At 37.5% G+C, this 17,277-nt stretch overlaps 1 protein-coding gene and 1 pseudogene across 8 annotated transcripts; both read right to left on the bottom strand.

The window, feature by feature from the left end:
- Positions 5,689-8,048, bottom strand: LOC107627599 (annotated as a pseudogene).
- On the bottom strand, positions 6,574-15,698 carry LOC107625677 (AP-5 complex subunit beta-1). Of its 8 annotated transcripts, XR_002357757.1 has the most exons (11): positions 15,062-15,698; positions 12,489-13,964; positions 11,757-12,196; positions 10,106-11,643; positions 9,920-10,009; positions 9,797-9,802; positions 9,597-9,661; positions 9,433-9,512; positions 7,940-8,241; positions 6,724-6,948; positions 6,582-6,631 (listed from the first exon to the last, which is right to left on the bottom strand). XR_002357757.1 is itself a non-coding variant. In XM_016328369.2 (4 exons), exons 2-4 carry the CDS (start codon positions 13,935-13,937, stop codon positions 10,179-10,181), a joined length of 3,354 nt encoding a protein of 1,117 aa, XP_016183855.1. In that variant the 5' UTR covers positions 13,938-13,964; positions 15,062-15,698; the 3' UTR covers positions 9,923-10,178. The 8 variants fall into 8 exon arrangements, 1 of the variants encoding a protein (XP_016183855.1); XR_002357760.1 differs by lacking the exons at positions 9,797-9,802; positions 9,920-10,009 and having other exon boundaries at positions 6,574-6,631; positions 9,597-9,659; XR_002357758.1 differs by lacking the exons at positions 9,797-9,802; positions 9,920-10,009 and having other exon boundaries at positions 7,940-8,238; positions 9,597-9,659.

Raw genomic sequence — 17,277 nt, 5'->3', positions numbered from 1 at the left:
GTTTTTTCTTCTAATGATGTCACATCATCAATTTTGATTACTTGGCAAAATCTTTTAGAAATTAACTAATCAACTTTTAATAAAAATATTTAAAAAAAATTAAAACCATAACTCCCATGCATAATTAATTAATTTATTATGTATTATTATTCAATAAAAATATAAAGCATTAATTAAATGTAATAAACATCTACATTAAAAGTGTCATAATAATAATATTATCATAATAAATTTTAAGTTACAAAATATTCAAATTTCATCCTATTTGACCTACTTATATATCATACATAAGACTTTTTTTTGGTAACTGGAAAGTAAAAAACAACTAAACAGAAAAGGAAAACAAAGTCCTAAAGGACTAAGAAGATGCAGGGCAGTCTCGTTGAATACTCTTCTCAAACTCCTTTCAAGGCACTGGAAGCTCTACATGCTGAAAATGCGATCTCATCGCGGTCTTTGCTATGGTGGCCGCCACTGTATTTACATCTCTCAAGATCAAGAGAAAATCAACGCGCCACTTCCAAGTCATGATATCTCTGATTTTAAATACCAAAAGATCGACACAACCAGCATTATCATGAGAACTAGTAACAAGATTGAAATCCTCTAGACAATCCGTTTCGCAAATCACATCTCTTTGCTCCAAGTCACGAGCTAGAAGAAATTCTCTCCAGATAGCAAACAACACTTAAAGAATATTGCAGCTTTCAATTGTTCCTAAATAGCCTCGTTATCAATTTCTATTCCAGTCTTTGCTAACATAGACAAAACCAATTCGATCATCAAAACCTGAATAACTAGCATCACAATTGATTTTGAAAGTACCCATTAAGAGGGAGCCCAAGAGCAACTAATCGTAGAACGAATAGTAACTCGTTGCAATTCAAAAATATTCCGAAACTCCTTCTCAAAGGCTAAGTCATACGAGCCACTTTAAATGGAGTCCAAGGTTTAGGATGATTAAAAATCTCATTATTCCTAACTCCCCAAATCTACCAAAGACCAGAAAAAAATCTAAAAGGATGTTCTTTACTATGAGACAAGAACCAATTCTTCCAATTCAGAAGATGAAAGAAAATCTCCAAAAATTGCTAAACAAGCTGAGTTTTTGGGCAATCCCAAATACAATGAAAAACTATTTTCTGGCAACTTAAGCAACTGGGCCAACTATCTGAAGGTGACAAGTCTCTCCTGAAAAAAAAATAGCAGTAGGCAGTGCCCCTCGCATACAAAACCAAACCAAAAATTTGATCTTTTCCGAAACAAACTGACGCCAAAGCCAAAGCCAATTTCCTCTCTCATCCCATCCAAACATCTTGTAAAGCCATAAGTAGCCATTGCGAGCATCATAAACCTTAGCCGCCCCCGGATCAAGTCCAGCCAACCACTGAACTCGCTTGCACATCTGGGTTGTAGGAGAGAATGTTGTCGTACAAAAACTGGTGAAGAGGAGAATAAACATTCTCAAGGTATCACTCTCCAGTCGACCAAAGATCTAAAATTCGGATATCCGAATAAAAAATGTGAATATAATCCATCTCATTACAAAGCTGCCCCTCTTTTCTCCATTTAGAAAACAAAAAATTATGATCCAAATTCCTAATGCACCAATCAAAACCATGCTTCAACATATCTCAAATTTTACACAGACTCCTCCAAACATAAGATCCGTTATCTGTAGAATAGTTGAAATCATCACCCAAAGAAAAATAATATTTATCTGCCAATAGTTGAACTCAAAATTGTGAGGATAATAAAAGAGTTGCCAAACTAGCTTCTCCAAAAAAATAACATTAGCACAAAACGGATCTCTAATTTCCAGACTACCAAATTTTTTTAGGGTGACCAACACCTTTTAACTAGCAAGATTTAGCCCCTGACCATTAGTTTGACCTTTCTAGAGAAAATTTCTCATTATAGATGCTATAGGGTTTGTTATCCCTTTGGGAAAGAGAGAGACTTGCATGGGGTAAGTAGGAATAGTAGCCACTACCGAATTGATCAAACAGAGTCTTTCCGCTTTACTGAGTAATCGCCTTTTCAGCTGGCTAGCCTTCCTTAGATCTTATAGAACCTCCTTGAAAGATGCTCGAGTCACCATAGAATGACAAAGAATAATCCCGAAATAGTTGCTCAAATTCTGGACGAATCTGATGGAGGACACTTTGGTAAAGATTTTTTTCCTTTTCACGAAAACATTACGGGAACACAACGCTTTATACTTCTCCACATTAATCTTCATCCCAGAAGCTTTATAGAAACTCTCCAATGCTGCCATCATATTTTGAACTTGTCATTTCTCCGCTTTACAGAAGAGAAGCAAATCATTGATAAACATTAAATAGGATATTCTCCTGCCCTCTCTAAAAATAGCAATCGGCTTCCACTGCCCTATATCAACTTGATAGTAAATCAAGTAGGACAGTCTCTCCATACATAACCCGAAAAGATATGGAGACATAGGATCTCCTTGTCGAAGACCTCAACTAGGAGTAAAACTGTCCAATCTATCACCATTCCAGACAATAGACAATGAGAATGAAGTGACATAGCTCATAATCAGGTTGACTGTAGGAATAGGAATACCGAATTTCTTGAGGGTCTGTTTTAAAAACCTCCAATCAACTTTTTCATAAGTTTTCTCCAAATCAATATTAAATGTCAAAGTTCCTTTCTTCAACTTAGTCTTTTTCATAAAATGAATAACCTCATGCGCTATAATGATGTTGTTCAGTACTCTCCTTCCTGGAATAAACCCCTTTGGAGAGAGCCAACAATATCCGTAAGATAAGAGTAGAGTCTGTTGACCAGGACTTTAGTGATGACCTTGTAGACTATATTACAAAGACTGATAGGTCTAAATACCTTCATAGATACCGGTGAATCCACCTTGGGAATTAGAACCAGAAGAGTCTCCATCATCCTCGAATCAATAGTACCTCCAGAAAAAGCTTCTCTAACCATATTCCAAATATCAGAACCAATGATCTCTCAATATTCCTTGAAAAAGTAAGTTTGGAATCCATCCAAACTCGAAGCCTTAAAGGAATTCGTGCTATAAACAGCTGACTTAACTTCTTCCATAATCATGGGCGCAATAAGATTACAGCAGACTTCCTCATCAAAAAGGAAGTGGAACTTCATCCAAACACCCCAAATTAACATCCTCCACCTGACAGAATAAGATCTTATAGAAAGATTCAACTTCCCGGCTAAAAACCTCTAGGTCCATCTCTCACACATCATCCTTGAGAAAGAAACCATAAATCTTATTTATCTTCTGCCGCACAAGGGTCTGAGCATGGAAAAAGCTGGTATTTCTGTTCCCGAATCTCACCCACTATTTTCTAGATTTTTGAACCAAAGAAGTTCCTCTTGCACAAGAGTGTTATTATAATCCTCAATCAATTGTTGCTCCTTTTGGTACATGAAAGAATATTTCCTCTCTTCCAAACGCTTCTGAAGATAATTAATTTGTCGCTCCAATTCATAGTTTCTAACAAAGATGTTATCAAATACTGTAGAATTAAACTCAAGAGAATTTTTCTGCACCTCCGAAAGCTTGCCTTGCATCCCTCTAAAGCCAGACCACCAAGACTATTTCACAATATCTTTGTAACCAAGATGATTAGCCCAAGCCACCATAAAATGAAAGGGCATGTTCATTTTCGGTTGTGGGCGCCCTTTATAGCGCATTAAGATAGGACAGTGATCAGACTGCAGTCTATTCAAAATTTTTGCATAGGCCTCAGAAAAAAGAGATAACCATCCACCATTAATATAAATCTGGTCAAACTTTTTCGCCACCTCAATATTGTTTTTTTTTTACTCTCCTCTACCAAGAAAAACGTCTCCCAATAGTCTTCAAGTCAAACAGAGCACTATCCCCTAAAAAATTGGCAAACTAATTAGCATGGCGACTCGAAAAATGGCAACCCTTAGCTTCATGAGAGAAAAGAACTTCATTAAAATCACCGAGGACAATCCAAGGCTCTTGAAAAGTCGATGATTGAGCTACTAGGTAATCCCAAAGAAGACCTCTTGTATTATGCTATGGACTACCATAAATACCACTAATACCTCCAAATCACATTTTCAAGCTGAACTTCGATCGTGACACACTGATCGCAAACATCAACCAATTTGCAACTAGTACCTTATATTAAAGAAAGGAACTATAAACCACCTTTATGTCCTACTACCTCTTGTATACCAATAGAATAGTATCCAAGTCTTTCTCAAAACAGTTTCAAATGTTAAAAGGGAGTTTAACACTATTACTTCATTTCACAATTCGTGATTTGTCTATAAAAAACATTTACACCAACAAATGAAGAGGATCTTCTCTACTTAGAAATGATTCTATTAGATGATTACAAAATAAAAATATTTATTATATTTTTAAAACCGATTTGAACCGGTTTTCAAAACATTGTTTGGCAGTCACAAACAGTTTCCTTGGAAAATCCTCCATGTAAATTGGTTGCGTTCAGGTTGACTCTAAACGTCCAACGATCTTCTTAGTCTGTGACGAGAAGAAATGAAGAGGATTCAAGAATGACATACACATCATATTATAACATCCATAGAAGTTTGACTCCACAAAAAATTGATAATCCCAATGCATAACAATGGCATATATGAGATTTTCCAATTTCTAGTATCAAAAACAAGTAGGCTATAGTAATAAACTACTCATTAGGACTTAGGAGACACGAAACAAAAATCAAAAATAAAGGAAGTGTTAACTTACCTGTTCTAAGGTTAGAAACATGATTACGTTCCAAGATCCTAGCCGTCCAAAATTTGGGATGAAGACTTTATAAAAGGCAAAAGGTCCCTAGAAAACATTAGATTCCAAATTCCATTATCAATTAGTTCTGATAAAACAAACTTTTGACAGTGTATTTCCTTGTGAGCTTGTGAGCACCACAAAACGATGCTAAGTTGTTCATAGAAGAGCAAAATGGAAACTTCAGAAAGGAAACATACATCGTTCTTCAATGTCTTGAGGAAACAATCAAGGGTGCTTTTGTAACTAGAATCTCCCATCATTCTTGACTTAACCTGCATATATGAGGAAGATAGAATAACACACTATCAGAGTGGAAGAAAAATACAAAACTGCACACATAAGAAGCTCACATGACAAACATGGCAGCAGAGTAACATGGAAAATTTTGTAATTCATTTCTACCAAATGAACCACAAAAAGACTTGGTCCCCACTGGGTAAATTTGTGAAAATTGGTTTATTAAAACTAGTTTCTTAAAGATAGTTTTCCAAAAAGTTGAAATAGTATTGTTCGGTAGTACAAGCTGCAAAAATTGTAGTTGGTAAAATTGCTTTTGACATTTAAATGACTTCGATAGATATCACTCTAATAAGGAGAAAGAATAAGGGTAGATATTTATTAATATATAACGTTATATTAAACTTTTTAACTTTAAAAAGCACAAATTAGGTTTGAATAAAGCATACTTAACTTTTCGAAGCTAAAGAACAAACACGCGAATTTTTATTCACTAAATATAAAGTGAGGTTAAACACGTCTAAAAATCTTTACCAAATCGAGTCTAGAAATGTTGAAACAAAATTATTATTAAACATTATTTGTTTAATAATATCTATTTTGAATCTTAGTTCATCTCCGGTAAGCAGAATAAATTCATAATTCATAATCAAATTGTAAATCAATTATTTTTTTTTTTTGGGTTATGTAAATCAATTACTTTACACACAACTACATATTCAAGGACAGAAGCTTTATGTTTCCCATTTTAACTATAGATACTATGCATGAACACTGAAAAATTACCACATCCCCCTAGACCAGAAAGGAGATGAGTTACAACATTGTCAGAGAAGCCTGGCAATTTCAAAATAGTCTGCATTTTGGAAAGAAAAAAGGTTATCTGAAAATAAGAAAGGAAGAAAAAAAATATGCTTGCTCCAAAAATTGATAAACTCCATTAACTGCTATATAACCTATTTCACTTGATCATTGCTGGCCAATTCAGCAGCATTGATAATAGCATTTCTGGCTATATTGGGGCCAAGACTAGTCCAAAGGGCTGCAATTCCTTCCTGTTGATAGATAGATACCAGTTTAGACAGAAATAATCAGAACTAAAATAAACTAAAATTCACTCTCTCTTTAATAAACATGCAAGTTGAATTCATATACCTGTTTCACAATTGTAGAATATGCATTTAAAGATCCAGAGTAACGCCTTGGCACACCAGGAGGCAATTTTCCTTCTGCTTGAAGTCTAACTTTAACAATATCTGTTGGATTCGCCACTGCAATTCCCACATCACCTATTGGATGGTAGTACAAATAGAAAGAACTCATTATTAGTGTTGTTTGCATAGAGTCTATGCTAGAAATAAATGGCACAAGTTCCTGCTAGCAGAAAAAAGACAACAATCCATGTAGTTTGATATAGAAATGAAAAAAACTAGTTGTAACAATTTATATCATTCTATCAACTTAAACTTTTAGAACAAGTGATTTTATGACCCCAACAACGTTCAGCATTTGGCCTTACCGCGTTGTTAGCGCAACAAGAATTTTTTTACGCAATCGAACATCTCTGACATGATCCTTTCCGACATATAAAGTCTTAACCTGTTTTGAAAAATGTTATTCACACCATCATCATCATATAACATAGCAAATCATAACACAAGCTAGTTATGGAGATGAGATGTGAAACTCACAGGATCATACAACCCAATTCTTAAACCTCCATACAAGCATTGACGATGTATCCCCGGCACAATGCCCTTCAGAGTGCTGCAAGACCTTCTTCCCTAGCAATGGTCGCAACGGTTCCCATCATACCCTTATATTTAGGCGTCGTGACTCGTGACTGCATTGGCACCCAAAGCTTGTTTTTGAAGCTGAAGCCTAACTTTGGCAGTGTCCAAGGGAATAGTGCACACCTATTTCATCCAAGATAGCAAACGATGGACACCTTGTCCTTCTATCAATTCATCACGTAAAACTTAAGGATGGTGCTTATATGTACCGTTAACTACCGTGACGTGTTTATTTATGAAAGATTATCATGTAAATAATCATTTTTGGAGTGAAACTTCACCTGTTTTGGTAGAATTCATAGTAAATAAAGAACAATTGATTAATGTTATATGGAAACTCAAAAGATAATGAATATTTTATTATCCAAAATTACATTATTTCCATGCTCATGTTGCAGCAATAGGACACGTACTACTGTATATAACAAAATACATGAGCAACTGCATTTCGTTTCGCACTATTTAATGACAGGAGGACAAACATGTCCACCATTTGCTATCGTTGCGGACCTAATTGATACTTTTTTTTTCTTCAAGGGCTAATTAGTCCGAGGTCGAAATCCTTGAGGATGTAATTGTCACTTTACTCAAATTTCAAATATGGCCAGAACAGAATACTTACAAACAAAGCATGATGCAAACAGAAGATGGAAAACACATTCTAAAATCAATCTAAGGATCAAGACCGTTAACTAGTTTCACACACATTCCTATATGATGCTGAATTCTTAGTTAACATAATATAAAACACATAATAATCACCCAGTTTCCAGTTCTACCATCATAAATGGTATTTTTAACACACAACAGGAGAATCAATGTTACTCTTCCTCTTATCAACTTAAGCTTTTATATCAAGCAGTATCATGGCATGGTATCAGAGGTTTCACGATAGAGAAAGACAAATAAAAAGAGAAAGAAGTTGTATGCAAAATTGATGCAAACTCAAAAGGACACTCTTATGGAAATTCCTTTTCGGTTTTTTTTTCTCACATGATCATCATATATATCATAGCACCAACCAAAGACCAATGCTTGGATGTGTCAGATAATTTCATACTTCAAGACTTGTTATATATTTAACTCGAGAGAGAGATGAAGAAGAGAGAAAGACCTCAGCAAAGCATGCAGAGAAAGCACTGCTGGTGAAGGTTCCAGCGAAGGAGATCGCAGGTTTGGACTTGCCATCAGCTACCATTTTTTCCTTTCAATGCTGAAGAACAAAGTGTCGTGTTTGGGAAAGGAAGAAGCGAAGGTTTGGCGTTTGCGTTTGGAAATTGAGAACTATACTGTGGCTGTCTCTATCATCCATTTATACACATCAAAGTGTTTGGTGTTGTTGCTTTCTGAATCCTCATTTCATTGTTTCTTGTTTCCTTTTTTATCCTCTCTGTTTCCTTTTGCTTTCTGCCTCTGCTGCTCATTTTTTCAAAAACAAAATTCTCGTTATGCTTTCCAAACCAATATATCTGTTCTTGTTATTTTCCTTATTGAAGAACTATTGAGCTCTGATTTAATTTACTTATGATTAAAATGTGGGGTTTATCTTTGTTTCTTAACACGGCTTCGGTTGATAACGATGGTAAGCTTATAGACTTATATAGTTGGTATAATGGAATTCATTCAACGTGAAAATTCATAAATTAAAGTAATCTATTCTAGCCTATTCTAGACGGAAAAAGAGAGAGATTATCAGAAAGAACAATAGAAGCAGCAAGATAAAGAACATGGCATCCACATGGACAACTTTGCAAGGAAGCTGTAACCACTAAAATTGAGACACATATGTCACTTTTTTTTTTATCAAACATATGTTACACTTATTATGTATATAGAATCAAGAGTAGGGTTAGAAGTGGGCCGGGCTACCGACAGGAGCTCGTAGCTCGGCTCATTTTAGTCTCGATTCGACTTAGTTTATTTTATTAAACAGACTAAGGTTAGATTTTCTATAAAGCCTATTAGTTAAAATGATCAGATCATAGGTTTTAAAAAAATCTACGAAGTTCGTTGGGTTGACTCATCAAAATATATTTTTTAAAATAAATTATTCTTAATTTAGACTTTTAACTATTCAGTCATATTGAGCACAAAACAAAACTAAAGAATCAATCGTCAAGACTAATTAAGATTGTAGTTTTTTTGTTCAAAAAAAAAGTTTATATTTATGAATTATAAATATGATTATAACATGTGAGTAACAATTGATATAATAAATTTTAGACTTTCAACTATTCACTCACCCTTATTTTTATTATTTGATAGATTGTCATATTTCTTTTGAGAAATGCTAGAGGACCAGCAGAATTTATTGTTTTTGGTCATCACTTTTAGCCATCAACCCAATCCTTTTACTTTCGTAATCCAACAACATACTTTTAGTCCATACTTTTAAACATAGATGACTAACTGTTTGCCAAAAACAATAAATTTTGTTGGTCTTCTAGAATTTTTCATTTTTTTTTATATTGGTTATTGTATTTATATTATTTAAGAAGATAATGATAAGTAATATTTTTAAAGTAAAACAAGTTTTCTTTGAAAAAGAAATATTGAAAATGATCGGATCGAATTGAATTTAAGATAAAAAAAACTAGGCTGAAGTACCTTGTGGTCATGAAGATTTTGCTGATGTTGAAACTCTATCTCTATGAAATCATGAATGGAAATTCTGGCCATGATCATTCCTTGGAAGGATGGAAAATTTCATTTATAAATCATAATTACAGACCAATATATATTAAAGAATAAGGATGGAAATATCAAATTACCTTGGCAGCATTCCTCACACCAAAAATTAATTAAGCTTCCACTGATCAAAGAAGTAATTTACTCTGTACAAGTATAAAACTCCCCTGTTAGACTTGCTCACATTAAAAATTGCTTCAATTATTTAAGATAAATTTATTTATTTATGGACAACATTATGATATACCACCAACTTGGTACATGATACAGTAAGGTGATCCAATAGTGTAGATTGAATCTTGATGAATGTCATTCTTTCATGATCCAAATGTAACCATTGGATCACCTTGTTGCATCTTTAGACATTTTCTTAAATCCTGGTAAGTAAGAAGCATGCAATACATTCTCACGGAAATGTTTAAACATTTTGGTTACCAAACGCCAGCTTGAAGGTAAAAGAGAATTAATAATTAGGGGACATTTTGGTGGTTTACTCCTTGAATCAACAACAAAGTGAATGCATGATAACATACAAAAAAGGACTTAACTCGAGGTATGTACACTATTTATTATGGGATACAAAAAAATTTACCCTCCTCCACATCGAAAATACAGAAAGGGGTTCAACAAAATGCAAGTGTGACCCTTTGGCAGAGAGACGTCTTTTATGAGAGATATAAAGCTTCTAAATAATCATCGATGTAGGCTAAGCTAGGCCAGTGATCTGTACGGATACGAACTAAAGTTGAAACATCACCAACTTCCATTTGGAAAAGAAGATGGAACCTTGGTGGAAGAAATATCAGCACAAGAAAACAGCCCAAGTATCTTCTTCTGCCATTGCTAGTAACTCCCTTCTCATACTCTTGATCATTGTAAGTAAGGCGAAGTGGACCTGCCTCAAGATTAGCGACTGATGTAGCATCACGGGAATCATCCTCCCATATGATGTCCTGGATGATTCTCCTTTCCCATAGAGCTTCAATCAGTGGCTCCCCCCTCACACCTATGACAAAGGGTGCCAGATGGTGCTCGGTTGCACGGATCAAGGAGGTTGCAGGAACATCGAGAAGCTTGACAGATTGAGTTCCACTGATGGCAGCAATCCCATTGCGGCCTTTTAATTGAAAAGTTTCCCTGCCAGTGTTGGAGGATGAGCCACATGCCTCCCACAAAGCAGTGAACAAGTCAAAGTTGTATCGAGGTATCACGGCTTCTGGGATGTCGGATGGGACAATAGCCTTTAGAAACATATCTTCTATGCCTACTGTGATTCCCTGAAGTGGACCTTGGATGATTTGACCATTTTCTGCATTCGTTTCAATGTGAACATCAACGATACCTGGTGTTGGTTCCCTAGGCTCCAATTCGATGATAACTGTAGTTCTATATTTTTCTTCTCTGAAATCACTCCCAACAGGAACAATACTTAAGGATGCATTTTGAGATGAATCATCATTGCTGTGAGGTTCACCAAGAAGGAATGGTATGTGGCATGATGGAATTGGTCCATACGGTGCAGAAGAGGAGAAATTCAGCACAGTAGCATATATAGCAGGAAGTGCATCCATATCATCCAAGGATGTGGTGGTGCTATCAATTCCCAATAAGCGATTGAAAGTATTAGACTCGAATCTTAATCTACATGATATTCTAACTTTGAGTCCTGGCATATATCTGAAGTCAGGAATAGAGGAAAAGTGCTTCCTTAATATATTCAAAATTTCTGCAACTTTAGAATCCATCACACGGAGCGGCGCTTGTGGTTGATCCAGTTTTCTGGTTTCATGAGTGATCTCTGTACTGGAGTTCTCGGAACATTCCTTGTCCTCGACAGGGGTTTCAAGGTCCGTGATGCTCTCAAGATACACAGGTTTGCTGTTATTTACAACTAAATTTGATAATGATAGAGACCAAAATTGTTTAACAAGCAACGGGGTGACACGATCAAGATGAATGCATGTGGATAAGTTTTTAATTGTCTTGAGTTTCTGAGTAGATCGAGGAGACTGAACGTTGAAAAAGGAGGATGGGTGTGAAGATGGTGAAATTCCATGGATCGTGTTCCCAAGGGTCAGGATGTCTCTGAGCTTCTTCCCGGGAATGCAGACTAGCATACGCAAATAGATCCTGCAAAATGCCCCATATCAGAATGGCCAGGCATTATTTAGTTCAATAAAGGTGAAGGAAATAATAATAATAAAAAGCAAGATTATATCAAAAGAAGCAACCAAATGCAATACCTTGAACTATCACGAACTTCCAAATCAGGAAAATGGAGGCAAGTAAAAGCAAGCAGATGAGATAGTCTAAGGAACAATCTAGAACTATGGTGGTGCATCATCATAGTTTGACAAATTCCAAGAACTCTGCTTCCCTGTGACCAAGATTTCAACCCAGTATTTGGGCCATGTCTCTCCACAAGGAAAATGATGAAGTTTGCGAGAAGATCTAACAATCCACATGGAGGTATTGTTTGATTTTCAGCAATTCTATCAAATATAGGGAAGCAGTAAACCAACTTATAATCCATTTTCACTTTTGGAAGCAAGTGCTCATCAAATTTCTGAAGTAAGCGCTCAGCCAACCAAGAATGTTTCTTACAAGAGAGTAAACGGTCAACAAATGCCACAACAACAGGAACCACTCTCCGACTCTCCAACATCATGTTCACGAGCATCCCCTGAAAAAAGAAACTTGAATCCATCATGCCTAGAGACATGGCAATGATGAAAGGCACAAGCAAATATCAACTTGCCATAAATTTTTAACCATGGAATCTGATAACTTTAGTTACTGACATATAAGGGACAACAAAGGGAAACTTGACATCTGAGACGCCTATGACAAAAATTCTCTATATTACAAGGAGCAAATCCATTTGTGAGAATGCAAAATCTAAAATAGAAACACTGCAAACATACAACAATAAAATAAATAAACAAATAAAAAGATTCTAGCATTGGAAACTATACCTCTATGGTATGAAATATCATAGACTCCAACAGATTTCTTGTGGTAGACGGATCATTATTTGAATGAGTTGATGCACCAATTAGAAACTTATGGAAAATACGGAACGCAATGGCAATTTCAGTGCTACCGGGAGGCAACCATTTGAAAGATGATACACATATGAGACCATCTTCAAGCAGCTTCACTGAATCAACTAACTCAGCATCCCCGTCTTCTTTCATTCTGAGTACCTCAACACACACCGAGCAAAACACAAGAAGGTCGAGCTTCAAGGCCTTCAAAGCCAGTGGATCAAATAAAGCAGGGTAAAAACTTGAGCAAGCCTTGATCATAGACTTGGTCTTCTGACAACTTCTACTAAAAATAAGCTGATTGAAACCCAAAAACCACTGCACAGCCAGCAGCCGAAAAACCAAGTAATGCTGTGATTCTCTTGAAATCAACAAGAGCCTTTGTGAAAGCTCCCATTCTTGGCCAGCAAAAGCATCCAAGAAACGCAAATACATCATCAAAATAACATGGCACAGAACAGGGTTATAGGAATAAATCAACCCGAAAAACTGCACCTTCAACATTGAAGGTTGCATTTCCAATGCGGCAGCCACAGGAATCACCATCGCCATGAACTCCATCATCCCACAAGGTGTCAAAATCTGTGGCCACTCAAGCAAAAACGCCAAAGCCTTCCTCAACTCCTTCAGGTTCAAATTACCACCATAAGCCACCCCGGAATCACTCAACACACATTGTGGCACATTGAATGGGACCATAGGAATGGAAGAATTCACAACAGAAACATGCAATTGCTTAACAACAATGTTATGAATAGCCATGGTTAATAGCAAGATATAACCTTGTGAAGCATGTGTTCGTTCGTTCTGGCACAAGCTCCACAAGTGGCCAACGATGTCGGAGAGAAGGCACGGGTTGGAACGCTCCAATTCGCGCAAGCACTCGCATGCGATGGATCGGGTTTGACGATCCGACCCGAAATTCGGCCGGTTGATGACCGTTAACAACAGCTCAACCAAACTTTCAATTTGTTGAACGTGTAATTGAAGCTTCTTCTCAGTGACACAAACAACGATCGAGGTAACAGAGATCATGAACTGTTCTCTGAACGAGGTGGTTATGTAAATGCCGTCGATCGGGGATTGGACGACAGTGCGGAGCGCGTCAATTACACGGCCCAGTTGGTGTGCGTGGTCGTCATCAGGAGTAAAGAATGAATCAGAGAACTCGTCGAGGAATACAAGGAGCTGGAACTTGACGGAGAGAGGGAAGTCCTTGCGGAGGACCGAGTTGAGGAGGAGATCCAAGAGCGAAGGGAGAGAGCTCCACTTGTTCTGCCTTCTTTCTCCGCCACTGAATTGGAAGTCCTCGATTAGGGTTTCCCATTCCTGAGGTGTTAGCGGCTTCGACGGTGGAGGCGCCGCCTTCTCCGTCATGGCACGATGGTCGTTGAGAGCAGCAGCCTGCAGTCAATCGAAAGCTATATGTCACAAAAATACAAAGTAAGCATTTAATTCACTCATTTTAGTATGCCTAAGATGCTTTAAAGAATACTTGCAAGTCAAGCGCAAACAAACAAGTAACGAGAAGCATAAAGACACTCAAGAGCAAACAAACAAGTAATGAGAAGCATAAAGACACTTAGGCATGATATCGAGTAATTGTGAAGTGGAACGATGAATGAAAATTGATTTGTTGTACAAGTAAACTCATTGAGCAAAATAAAATATTGAACTCACACACCAATCAATAAAACAATTTCAAATTTGTTTGTAACACCTACTTAACATAAAGTGTAGAAACATGGGTGCTATATAACTTAGGAAAAGAAAGATATTAGTTGAAATCAAGTACATAGCAAGCATGATTCAATATAACTTAAAAAGCTTTCAAAAAGATGTTAATAGGCAAGCTCACAATCTAACTTCACAATTTCAATGCAATATGCCAAATGAATTACCTAAACTATGTGAAGTACAAACATTCAAACAATTTAGGTTCTAGTATGTCTACATAAATGCACAAACTTGATAACCAAATTAATAATCAATATGAACAAGCATCACCAAGTAACAAAATGCATCATTCTTAATCAATTGCCTAAACATGAATCATCAATTCAAATCACATGGTACCTACAACATGTAATTTAAAAATCTAAAAACTCTTCTAGAGGCAATTTACAAACACTTGGCATGCACAAATATCAAATATGCAAAATCAATGCAACCAAGTAGTAATTGACAACCCAAATTCAAGTTAACGCCATTCAACCCAATTTTCAGCAACTTTTCAGCAAAAAAGCATTCTTTTAACATCAATTCATACAAATTCAGCATATACAACACAGAATCAGCAGCAATATCCATCAATTCAGTCAATTTCCAACACTTTCCAGCAACATATCACAAACTAATAATCCTAAATCTAACCTTTCTTAACAACCTAAATCCACTAAAACTGAAAATGAACTTTAACTAAGGCCTACTAATTACTTAATAACTTTAACTCAGCAAATTAAAATTAACTAACAGAAATTAAAGAGAGTTTGAAGAAAAACCTTGAATGATGATCCAAAATCAGAGAGAACAGAGAATGGGGGAGGATTGCAATGGCACTGTGTTGTTGCCAAAGCTAGAGACGGCGGACGTTGGTCGCCCGGAAGTTGGGAAGGTCGCCGGAAACTGGGGAAATAGGGGCTGTTAAGCGTGTTCTGTTTCAGAAAGTTTGAGACAGAGACATGGCAGAGTGGGAGGAAGAAAAAGAAGAAGGAAGTCGCGACGGCGCTGGGTGGCCGGCGGCGAACAGGGAAGGAGGGGAAGAAAGAGGGAAGGAGAGAGGGAGAGAGAGAGAGAGAGAGAGCTCGGTGTGGTTCTGGTTCGAAGAAGAAGAAGAAGAAGAAGAAGAAGAAGAAGAAGGAGGAGGAGGATGGTTCGGCGATGGTGGTGGTTGAGGAAGAAGAAGAAAAACAGAGGCGCGCGGAGAGGATGATGAGCTCGAAGGGGAAGGAGAAGAAGAGGAGAAGAAGAAGAGGGAAGAGAGGGGAATGGTCGCCGGTGAAGTGATCGGCGGTGGGTGAAGGCCGAAGGCGATGGGGAGGAAGGTGATGTTTGAAAGAGAGGGGAGTAGCTGCTGCGTTTGTTGTTTGAATGAGAAGATCGGGTGAGAGAGTTGGGACTCGCAAGGTTAGGGGATTCGGTCAGGGGGTGCGTAAGGGGAGATGGCTACGCATAAGCTGCGAAATCTTGGTACGCATCGTAGCAACGCACATGCGCGATCTGAATCTGAGCGCAAATTTTTTTTATCAGAAATGCATTTTGTGCAGTAAAATCAGTCACTAATATATTTGTGTATAAATATATATGATACAACCGTTATATGTTGGTTACAAATTATAGCTCGGCAAATCTCTTTTTAAATCGGCACATTAACTCTGCCAACTTTATGACGTTAAACCTCTATGATCGGTTACACAGAAACGGCCAATTCAGACCCAAACGGTCATTACCTCCGAGTTATAAAACAAGCAGTTGGAGTTGAAAAGGTAGATCATCGTTCTAAGTTAAAAACTCTCCATATAATTCTCATTGACTGACTTGAGCGTCGGAGTGCTTTTTACAGGTGCTCTCCCTCTTGTTTCACTTGGTGGTCGGGACGTGTTACGGTTCACTCACAAGGTCGGCCAACCCACCTTCTGTGAAGAGATATAGCTCGGCCACAACCAGGCAAGAACATTTGGCACTCACCGTGGGGCCGAAGGTTTAGAAAATTTTCTTTACAGGCCCAAACACCCTAACGTTTATCAATGGCTGACGCGCCTCCCCCCACTATGTCCGAACTCCTTCGGATGGTAACCGAGCTTCAGCAGGCAAATCAACGCATGGCTGAGGCAAATCAACGTATGGCGGAGGAAAATCAAAGAATGCAGCAACAAATTCAGCAAATAGCCAACGCTCGCCTTGAGCATAACGACACCCATCATGAGCGAAATGCCAATGATGAGCATCAATCCCAGCCGACGCATATTTCGGAGACCCCTCAGGACGATGAGGGCGGAGGTCCTCTTAATAACGAAACCTCGCCGAATGACGAGGAAGATGAACCTGACAACTCGGCAGGGCCCTTCACAGCTGAAATCATGAATTTTCAACTACCTAGACAATTTACATTGTCGACGACTTTAACTCCGTATGATGGCTTAGGAGATCCAAAACAACATATCAAAAAATTCCGATCTATCATGATCGTTAACGGTGCATCTGATCCTATTTTATGCCGTTGTTTTCCATCCTTTTTTGATGGTCCTGCACTTGACTGGTTTTGTTCTCTGCCTGCAGATTCAATCTCACGTTTCCAGGAGTTAGCCAAGCAGTTTGAAGATCATTTTGCAGCATCAGCAATATATTTACATGATTCCGACTACTTGACGACTATTAAGCAAGGCCCTCAAGGAAGTCTGAAGGAGTACATTACCCGTTTTACAAAAATAGCCATGCAGATCCCCGATCTTCATCCTGAAGTACATCTCCACGCCATTAAAAGCGGCCTCCGACCAGGAAAATTTCAGGAAACCATCGCAGTAGCCAAGCTGAAGACCTTAGCCGAGTTTCGAGAAAAGGCAAAAGGGCAAATCGATATTGAAGAGCTTCGACAAGCTCGCAAAGCTGAAAAGTCGTCAACTACTAAAGACGATGATAGGCCCCGAGACAATAAGAAAAGCTTCAGACCTACTCCCCGTTATGAGACGTACACCCAGTTTAACGCGAAGAGGGACGA

This window comes from Arachis ipaensis, chromosome B02 (genome assembly GCF_000816755.2).
Source record: "Arachis ipaensis cultivar K30076 chromosome B02, Araip1.1, whole genome shotgun sequence".
Lineage (NCBI taxonomy): Eukaryota > Viridiplantae > Streptophyta > Magnoliopsida > Fabales > Fabaceae > Arachis > Arachis ipaensis.
The sequence above is the reverse complement of the archived record's forward strand: the minus strand, read 5'-3'. Positions and strand labels throughout refer to the sequence as shown.

Excerpts from the sequence above, each read along its gene's own strand:
- LOC107625677 (XM_016328369.2), bottom strand. The coding sequence starts at position 13,937 with ATGACGGAGAAGGCGGCGCCTCCACCGTCGAAGCCGCTAACACCTCAG. Across the intron at positions 12,197-12,488 it reads TGATATTTCATACCATAGAG|GGGATGCTCGTGAACATGAT; the intron begins GTATAGTTTCCA and ends TTCTTTTTTCAG. Across the intron at positions 11,644-11,756 it reads GAAGTTCGTGATAGTTCAAG|GATCTATTTGCGTATGCTAG; the intron begins GTATTGCATTTG and ends GGCATTTTGCAG.